General features: G+C 37.6%; 1 protein-coding gene across 1 annotated transcript; it reads left to right on the plus strand.

The window, feature by feature from the left end:
- Positions 1–5,146: 5,146 nt before the first annotated feature.
- pck1 (phosphoenolpyruvate carboxykinase 1 (soluble)) lies at positions 5,147–9,037 on the plus strand. The gene is made up of 9 exons (XM_036571426.1): positions 5,147–5,262; positions 5,399–5,688; positions 5,896–6,080; positions 6,427–6,630; positions 6,777–6,964; positions 7,221–7,383; positions 7,574–7,798; positions 7,888–8,115; positions 8,208–9,037. Exons 2-9 carry the CDS (start codon positions 5,465–5,467, stop codon positions 8,663–8,665), a joined length of 1,875 nt encoding a protein of 624 aa, XP_036427319.1. The 5' UTR covers positions 5,147–5,262; positions 5,399–5,464; the 3' UTR covers positions 8,666–9,037.
- The last annotated feature ends 1,260 nt before the right edge of the window (positions 9,038–10,297 follow it).

A 10,297-nucleotide genomic window follows, 5' to 3' on the forward strand; every position in this document is an offset into this window, starting at 1 on the left:
AGCTGAAATCCTATACCAAACAAGAATGGGAAAACATTTTACTTTCAAAACTACACCAATTGGTCTCCTCAGTTCCAAAACGCTTACAGAGTGTTATTAAAAGAAGAGGTGATGTAAAACAGTGGTAAACATGCCCCCGTCCCAACTTTTTTGGAATGTGTTGTTGGCATCAAATTCAAAACAGACATATATTTTTCACAAAACTATAAAATTTCTCAGTTTCAACATTTGATATGTTATCTTTGTAGTATATGGTTTAAAAATATGGTTTACATGATTTGCATATCATTACATTCTATTTTTATTTACATTCTACACAGCGTCCCAACTTTTTTGGAAATGGTGTTGTAGTTCTTTGAGTGTTCACAGATCTATATAGAACCATTGTCTAAAAAACCCTTGAAAAAAAGGGTGTATATCTGTGAAAAATAGGCTGGTACTTATGTCCATATGATCAATGTAATGTAACCAAACAGAAATAACACACCAAATTCTAGTGGAAAAGAATAAAAAAAGTTATGGTTGTATTTTGGTACCTTACTCTTTGGTAGGAACTAAAGAGGGGAAACACTGAGAAAACATATAAACTTTATATTATATGTAGCCTTGCTGGTTTGTGCAAAGATGGCTATTTGTTGGATACAGCAGAGCTCAGTCATTTTTTAAGCTAAGGAGTTTATGATGTAATTTGCAGTTTGGCCATTTGTCCTTCCCATCCAATCTGTTTGTCATGCAATCTGTTTGTTTCAAAGGTGCTTTCAAAGTTCCCTTACACAAAACCTCTATATAGATAAACAACCCCTAGAGTATGTTCTACGTGACAATAACAAGTCTGTGAAAGAGGTTATCAAGTGTGGTGCAGTCAATGTTTAAAGTGCTCGTCACCCGTAACTTTAAAGCTATGAATGGGGTTATCTTTTATCCTGAGTATATTAGTGTCTTTTGTATGAAACGGTCAATCAGTACAAACAAGACAAACATCTCACTGAGAATGCAGACAACAAATGTGTGCTGTAGTGCGCATTTGGGCAATGATTTTGAGTCAATGAACGATGTTAAAAAAATGTCAAACTATTTGTTTAGTATCACCCTGTAGATTACATATGCGCACATGAAGCTCTTTGTGTCGTTTTCTTATTTGTGTTTGTTGTTTCCAGTATATTTCCAGTATTTTAGGAAAGTGTTTTGGCAAAACTTATTCAGCTAATCTGTAATCAGATGTTGTGGTGTCTGCTTGTTAAATCATTGACACAGCAAGCAAGTAATAAGGTATAATAATACGTGAGTTCTCTTGGCTTTTTGTCACTTAATGGATAAACATCATGTAAATGCTTTTTTCTAGTGGCTATTTTGGAACATTAAACCTTTGTAATGTGTGGTAAAGGTTATTAGAGCTAGGGTGAGCTCTAGCATCTTAACAGAATTTCTCTTAAAACATTTTAACACAGTTCTAAGCAGCTGTCAGCAGAGGTCTCCCATTCTTTATCATTCCTAAGACCATTGTAAGAACAGAAAAGAGGAAAGGAAGAAGCAAGAAGGAATGTGAACTTGCAAACATTTACTCAATGTACTTTTACAAAATGTATGTGAACTTCTCGAATGAAGAAAGATTATAGATGTACACACAAAACGTTCACAACTTACCTTAGTCATAAAAACACAAAATGAGCCGTGCTATCAGAAACTCAACCGGCACTGTTATCTCCTGTTCTGTTTGCACTCTGTATCTGTAACTTCCAACTTTGCGGCAATAGAACTTTTATCAAATGTGACAGATAGTATGCAGTGCAATACATGAATGTTGGGACAGACACAATTTTTTTTGTTGTTGTTTTGGCTCTGTACTCCAACATCTTTACTTTGAAATGAAACCACCATGTCAGCTATAATTGGAGGTTATTTTTGTCTGCATTAGATGAACCACATAGGAACCAAAGCCCTATTCATGCATAATCACTTCCTTTTCAGAGGACTATTAGTGATTGGATAAAATATCATAATCCAAAGACCTTTATCCTAGGTTTTTCATTTCTGGGTCCATTTATGATAATTATGTGGTTGTAGGAGTGTGTGTTGTCATTAATTTTTACATGACAATTTTCCAACCTTGCTTTATACTTTAAAATCAAACAGGCTGATTTTGTTACTGAGCCTTTAAGATGATGATCTCCGTTCTGATTTACTGCCCTGCATTGTCATTCAAAAAGTAGTTCAGGCTGAAACACTCCATATAACTTCAGTGTAAATGGGTGAGGCTAAACTGCTGTGGGCTGAATATATATGTAAATGCACTGATTGTCTTGACGTCACAAAAAAGTTAATTCAAAATGGACTGTTTTTGCAGCTTATAGGCTCCATATGTGGACTACATGGACTGGGGAGTAAACTTTTAAACAATATTTAACAATGTTTACATACTATATTAAGTTCTTTCCATTTAAAAGCGTGAAGAAAATTTGGTTTTCTATGACATGGGCCCTTTGAATAAAATGATAATGGTTATTAATTGGTTGCAAATCCTTTGCATTAGATGACTGTCTGAAGTCATATGTGACACACAGTCATCACCAGACAATGAGGTTTGTCCCTGGTGATATTCTATCTATAACTGGTTCTGAAATACAACATAGCTCCTTCAGCACAGTGTTTGGTGGCCGTTCTTCTACTCCAGAGTGATATAATCAGCTTTGAGGCATTTTGTGTGGTAACACTTTGTATAGCCCACTGTAGATGGGTTGTAAATGCTTGCATTCAATGTACATTCAACTGAATATTTATTAATAACATATTATCTAATATTACATTACCTTTTTATCTAATATTACATAATATCTTCACTCTGATCCTAAACCTAGCCCTTTTATAACACTAAACCTGTCTAGAATCAACTAAGTTTCTCCAGATAGTTTTTTAATAATTTGAACATCTATAGATCATCTGTAGGGGGCTAGCCAAATAAAGTGGGATCTTTTGTGCATCTGAGCAGTTATGATGCTTCTGTGCATTTCAAAATTCATCATAAAAGACAACTTCAGCAAGAACAGATAGTAGTGTCATATTGTCTCACACAGTGCTTTTCTATCACTCTACCACAGGTTAATCTTCATCTCATCAGTACACTTTGTCCCAGAACTCTACAGAACTGTTGCTGTTCTTTTCAGCAAACTGTAACTCAGTCTTTCTGTTGTTGAGGCCAACCAGTGGTTTGCATATTCTGAAGTATATTTTTCTCATTCTGATTCACATTGACACATTTATGCATACTTGGTAATAGTGTTCTTGATCATTTCGGAAGTTTTTTTTTCACAACTAAAAAAAAAGTTTTTTTTCACAACTATTAATTGGTCATCCAATAGTATAATGTAAGCTCATTTACTGTGATTTTTATTTTTATGCACATGGTGTTCGCTGTTGGCCCTCATGTTGAGAGACAACAGCAAAATACTCCAGATGGAACCGACTCTAGACATGGTATTTGCATCTGGAGTCTTTTGAAATGTCGGCCTTTGAGTCTTGAGGCCTAGCACCAGGTAGTAATGTATACTCTTCAAAATCCAGGGCATTACATGCAATGCTCAAGGCTCTAATCTCTGAACATTGCACTTAGAAAAAAAACAACAAAAGCCCTAGTCAAAACCTTAGTGTCAGTTTAGACCCAATTGAGACCCAGGATTCAAAACCCGCAATTTCTGACCAAGACACAGGTCCCAGATCCCTATACGTCTCAGCTCTGGCATTAGATCCTTTTGATGGTGTTTCAGTGTACCTGATCCTAGGGCCCTGGACTCCAGTACATGCATTGAGTCCAGACCTGTCTACAGCAATTCCTGGCACTGTGTTATTGTTTTGCTATTCTGTGTCGACCAGATGAGGATGGGTTACACTTTTGAGTCTTGGTTCCTCTCAAGGTTTCTTCCTCTTGCTCTTAGGGAGTTTTTCCTTGCCACTGTTGCCACTAGCTTGCTCATGGGGGCTTGGACACAGTTTTTCTGTAAAGCTGCTTTGTGACAACGGCTGCTATAAAAAAGCCTATATAAATAAACTTTGACTTGGCTTGGCTTAGACAATAGCCCATCAGTCTTGCAAAGTAGTACCCAAGTTCTCAATTTTGATTCAGACCACACCTACATCATAAACCATTATATTTAGGCTGTGAGACTTATGCTCAAAATCCATGACTCCATGTCAAGAACAAGGCCTACGCAATTTATCTTTGGTAGAGCACTGACATGACGACCCTGAGGCCTCGTCTAAGTCCGAGCCCCACAAATTAAAATGAAAATTTGAGTAAATGAGAGTCAGACAAAACATTTGAAATGCCATGGCTAGTATCAGTTCCAGATCAGTAACTAGTTCTCTTGTTCATGAACTTATGATACAATGACACATAGCAGGTCAAGAAAAAAAACTGTCAAATATGTCACTGTGTGGAAGGGAATACATTTTTAAAAGCGTTTGTGAGGCTTGAATTGATGCCAAATGTTGCTTGTGATTAACTAGACTGTTATTTTTTACTAAGATGTAATCACAAATGTATCTTAAATCAGACTTAAATCAGTCTGAATAAAACCATGCATACTGATTGGTGGCACATTAAGTACATTTTTTGACTAGCAGATATATATTTTTTTTGTATTCAGGGTATTCAGAATATACTTATTGTTTAGAATTCACACAACTTTAAATGTTTTCTTGAAATTAAATTGTGACCTTGCACCTGTTGTTCCCTGGTTATCTTGAAGTTCCAATTATATACCATGTCATAACCATAGAACTGGTGCAAGAGCACAGGATTATCAGGTTTATCAATTGTCAGCAGAAATAAAGCAACCTTCGGCTTTGCACTGTTGGGACGAGCCTCCAACTGTTCGACCAATCGTTTTAGACAATCAAATGGACAGCACGTCATCTGGTGACGCTCCAAAGAAAGCTCTTGCATCATATGTTAATGTGGGTCAAAGTTTACTCTGGATCAGAAGAGCCACACCAAGTTGATGTACTATCAAGTATTTTCCCTTTTCAAAGAACAAGGTGGCCTGTGAGATAATTAACCAATTGTTGGGTTAATCTTTTACCCGACTACATGATTTTTTATGTGGTTTGAGTGTATTCTGACACATAGCTGTATTTTTGTCCCCTCCTCCAGTTTTCTCCAACCATTTAAAAAAGGCACCAGTACAGGATGAAAAGCATCGAAGAATTACCTGAGCCTCAAGAACGAGTGAATGAAACCTTGTTGATCTCTGTTGTCAAAGGAAAAAGGTAATCTTCAAAGAATTACTTGCAAAAAATTACACTATTTGTTATTTTTTCTTCAGAATTACTGAATGATAACATTGCTCTCTCTCTCTCTCTCTCTCTCTCTCTCTCTCTCTCTCTCTCTCTCTCTCTCTTTCAGGACTTTTGTGAGGCCACTTGCACGGTCCCCCATTGTACCCAGTGAAAACTTTAGGCCCCTAGCACTATGCCACCACAGCTGCACTCCCAGAACCAGTCATGCCCCCGGGTCCTCCAGGGTGATTTGGGCTCTCTGAGTCCTTCTCTCAGAGAGTTCATTGAGAGCAGTATGAGTCTGTGCCAGCCAGATGCCCTGCACATTTGCGATGGCTCAGAGGAGGAGAACAATGCCATTTTGGGCCATTTGCAGGAGCAGGGCGTGATCGAGAAGCTGACAAAATATGAGAACTGGTATGTCTGTAGACCAAGCTAGACTAAGCTCTTTAATTTTGCTACAGACTATGTCAGTAGTATAGCACTCTATTATTTGTGAAACTGTAAAGAGGAAAAGTGAATTGCAGTGAATTCTTAGGCTACATGCAACACAAAATGCAGATGGCAAATGGTCTGTTCTGGTAAAATGAGGCAATAACTAGGACTTACTCTTATCATCCACAGCTGGCTGGCACGTACTGATCCTCGTGACGTAGCTCGAGTGGAGAGCAGGACTGTGATTGTTACTCAGGAACAGCGCGACACTGTTCCCTCACCCCGCGGAGGTGGTATCAGCCAGCTTGGAAGATGGATGTCCCAGGAGGAGTGGGACAAAGCCATGAATGAAAGATTCCCTGGCTGCATGAAAGGTAGGAAACTTTTGTACATCATGCTGGATTACAAAGGAATGTGCACTCTTTAGGATTCAAATTTGAAGATTTTTTTTTTTCACTATTATAAGACACTGGAGTGTTTGATTGTTCATAGTGAAGTACCAGATATACAATGGATTCCTTAAAGTGCTTTGCTATTTTTTGCCATTTTTAATTTTGTATTGTTTCTCATACCTGTAAAGAGAAACCAAATGAACACTGAAATCAAAGATCTGAAATCAAAGATCTAAAATATTAATTCTCTTAAATAAACACTGTGAATTTACAATGGACGTCTGTATTTTTGGTAAGTCATACTTTATTCTTTGGCTCTGTTTCACAGGTCGTACCATGTATGTGATCCCCTTCAGCATGGGTCCAGTGGGCTCTCCTCTATCCAAAATTGGAGTAGAACTGACAGACTCTCCTTATGTGGTAGTCAGTATGAGGGTGATGACCCGAATGGGAAAAGCTGTATTGAATGCACTAGGAAATGGAGATTTTGTCCGCTGCTTGCACTCTGTTGGTTGCCCCCTACCTCTTAAAAGTATGTTTACAGCTCTTAAAATATTTAATGTCTTTACAGACAATAAAAACACTTAAAATAACAACCTTGAATGATAAACGGCATCAATCATATTGCTGTACCAGGATTTCTATACATATCAGTCAAATTTTCTCTTTGTCTCATAGAACCACTTATGAACAACTGGCCATGTAATCCTGACCTAACTCTGATTGCTCATATCCCTGACCAAAGGAAGATTATGTCATTTGGGAGTGGATATGGTGGAAACTCACTACTTGGGAAGAAGTGTTTTGCCCTCCGTATCGCTTCTCGCATTGCTAAAGAAGAGGGCTGGCTGGCCGAACATATGCTTGTAAGGGCTCAGGATATATGTCAAATCAAAAACTTTTTAGAAAACATTCTAGAATTGAATCTGTTGACCAAAAATGCAACAAATGAGCAGTTATGAGATTTGAGCAGTTTTTGATATTATTAACTGACTCAATTTAACAAAAATAAGTCTCCTAGAAAATGTATAAACTGAATAAGTATTTTAAAATGGAAAATAAGGCTAAAATCAAACCTGTAGGTGTTTATGATGTTCAGCCTCTTTAATGCTCTTCATACAGATCCTGGGTGTCACTAACCCAGCTGGTCAGAAGAAGTACATTGCAGCCGCATTCCCAAGTGCTTGTGGAAAAACAAACCTGGCCATGCTGTGTCCAGCACTGTCTGGATGGAAGGTTGAATGTGTGGGAGATGACATTGCCTGGATGAAGTTTGACAAAGAAGGTCAGCAAAGCCACTTCTTATGTTTTCCATATTCACAAAATTGTTAAAACGAATATATATCCTTTAATAATGATCACTGTATTTGTAAAAGGGACCTACAGAAACAGCATTTGAAATACAGAAAAATACCGTCATGCAGTACTTTTTTTTAGTACACAATAAAACTGTTTTCTGTTTCAATTTTTCAAAGGTAATCTTAGAGCCATCAACCCAGAGAATGGCTTCTTTGGTGTTGCTCCAGGAACATCCTCCAAAAGCAACCCTAATGCAATGGAAACCATCTTTAGGAACACAATATTCACCAATGTGGCAGAAACCAGTGACGGGGGAGTTTACTGGGAGGGCATGGACGAGAAGCTGCCAGAGGGAGTGACCATCACCTCATGGAAGAACAAACCATGGACACCAGAAGAAGGTAAGTGCTTTCTACACATGTTTCTGTCTCAATGTTTTCTGTTTCCTTTCCGTAAGGTGGTATTAAAGTTTTTCCAAATGTTGTTGCAGGTGAACCTAGTGCCCATCCCAACTCTCGATTCTGCACTCCAGCTCGTCAGTGCCCCATCATTGATCCACAATGGGAATCTCCTGAGGGTGTGCCCATCGAGGCCATCATTTTTGGTGGACGCAGACCAGAGGGGGTGCCTCTGGTCTATGAAAGCTTCAGTTGGGCACACGGAGTCTTTGTGGGCGCCACTATGAGATCTGAGGCAACGGCAGCTGCTGAACACAAAAGTAAGTGCAGATATCAGAAAAAGCATTCCAAAATGTAATGTACATGAAATCTGTTTTCTGATTTTGCTGTTTCTTCAATGTTTTGTGCACAGACAAGGTCATCATGCATGACCCTTTCGCCATGCGTCCTTTCTTTGGCTACAACTTCGGTCATTACCTGACCCACTGGCTAAGCATGGAACAACGTCCCAACACTAAGCTTCCTAAGATCTTTCATGTCAATTGGTTCCGCAAGAGTCCATCTGGAAGATTCCTCTGGCCTGGGTATGGAGAGAACATCCGAGTTCTCGAGTGGATATTTCACAGGTTGAACGGTGAGGCTGGGGCCATGCCCTCTGCAGTGGGCTACGTCCCTGGTAGTGGCTCCCTGAACTTGAGTGGTCTAAAAGAGAGTGTTAATCTAGATGAGCTCTTTAACATCTCTAGAGATTTCTGGGAGAAAGAAGTTCAGGATATCAGGTTATACTTTGATCATGAGGTTAATAATGATTTGCCAATAGAGATAGAGAGGCAGCTAGAAATGCTGTCGCAGAGAATTAGACAGTTGTGAGATAAATTTGAAATTTGAAACTGAAATATGGTTTGAAGACAAAGACTGAAGAAGATGCCAAAAAAGTGAAACCTCGTCTGTACAATAATTTTAGAAAGTCTCAACAATAATCAAAAAAGTAGCTACTGCAGAAGGCATTACTTTTATATTTAGTGCTTAGAAATTCTGTTCTATCCATTAAATGGGTAGAGTCAGAGAGAGATGAGGGAATAAATAGGTTCAAAAGTTAATTTTTCCCACCTGATCTATTAGTAATGATGTGAACTAAACATTATCAGGGCAATATATTTAAAGTATGATGTGTTTGAAAAAATGTATTATTTAACATTCTAAGTTGTTTTTGTATTCTCTCGACCTTTGTTGTTTGTAAAACCTTTCAAAGATATCAATAAATGTTTCACAGTCGAATGTCATTAGTGTTATGTATTTAAAAGGAAATATCACTGTTTTTACTGATTTCCACAAAATTAAATCCTAAAGATGTTAACAAAGTCATTCAGAGTGGTTTAATGTGAAAAGCATCATTGTAGACAAACATGTTGTATCATAATTGTTCACAACAGTGGTGATAGGAAATAGGGGTCATAGCAATGAATCATACTAACACTGAAATCTTATCTCTTTAGTCAATTTCAGGAGGACTTGATACAAAATAACCGTTCCTACGTTCATTATTTTGCTTTAACTCCCTATAAGAAAAGAGTATTACAGAAACATTGCAATGACAAAATTTCCCATATACGGTCCTAACTTTAGAATAACCCTGCTTTTAACCTTTTGTTTTGACCATTAGCCACGCTATTGAAAAAAGAATGCATGAGATTGTTTTACAAAAGTATTGTGCAAGACGGAAAAAAAATGTATCAATGTTGCCTTCTAACACAATTATTTTCCATCCCCTCCTAATGATTTTCCATTTCATTAAAAAATTATTGCATTAGCATAGAAATAATCTGTGCTCCTTTCCATCAGTTTTGTGTTTACTCATAAAAGCTGTGCTTGGCTTAAAGCTTGGCCTAAGTACTTTACATAGGCCTTCTATTTGCTAGATTTAATTGATCTTAGTCTAAAATACAAAGACATAGTTTTGCACATGGTCATGTTATCACCTGTTTGCTAAGGTCTACAGACGTTTTAGAATAAGGTACTCTGGACAACCATACAGATAGTTGTAAACCAAATGTAGACAAAATAGCCTGTATCCTCCAAGAGAAACAAGGATGTCAGTTTAATTTTAGAGGAGCACTCTGGAACCCACACTCAGAAAAGAAAGCTGGTAGGGTTTCTTGTGAGAAGAATGCCCAGAATTTTCAATAGCCTTATGTCTACATTTAATAAAAGATTCTCAGAGCTTTTTGCAATAAGTTTAGAAAAAATGCAGTTTAATATTGTGCATGGGATTCATTTACAATGCCTTTGAAATATTATTTAACCCCCTTAAAAGTCATCAGATTTATCTTTATTAAAAATGACACACAAATTGTTCCAGACAGTATTTTTCATAGCAAACCAATATGCTCTTATAGTAAATCTTCAGGGTCCATACTGATTTGTCAGCAGATCAACCCCTTCAGAGTAGTATTTGGTAGGACCACCTTTCACTGCAATAACAGCTCTAAGTCTGTTGGGCTA

The sequence above is a fragment of the Colossoma macropomum genome, unplaced genomic scaffold (genome assembly GCF_904425465.1).
Source record: "Colossoma macropomum unplaced genomic scaffold, Colossoma_macropomum, whole genome shotgun sequence".
NCBI lineage: Eukaryota > Metazoa > Chordata > Actinopteri > Characiformes > Serrasalmidae > Colossoma > Colossoma macropomum.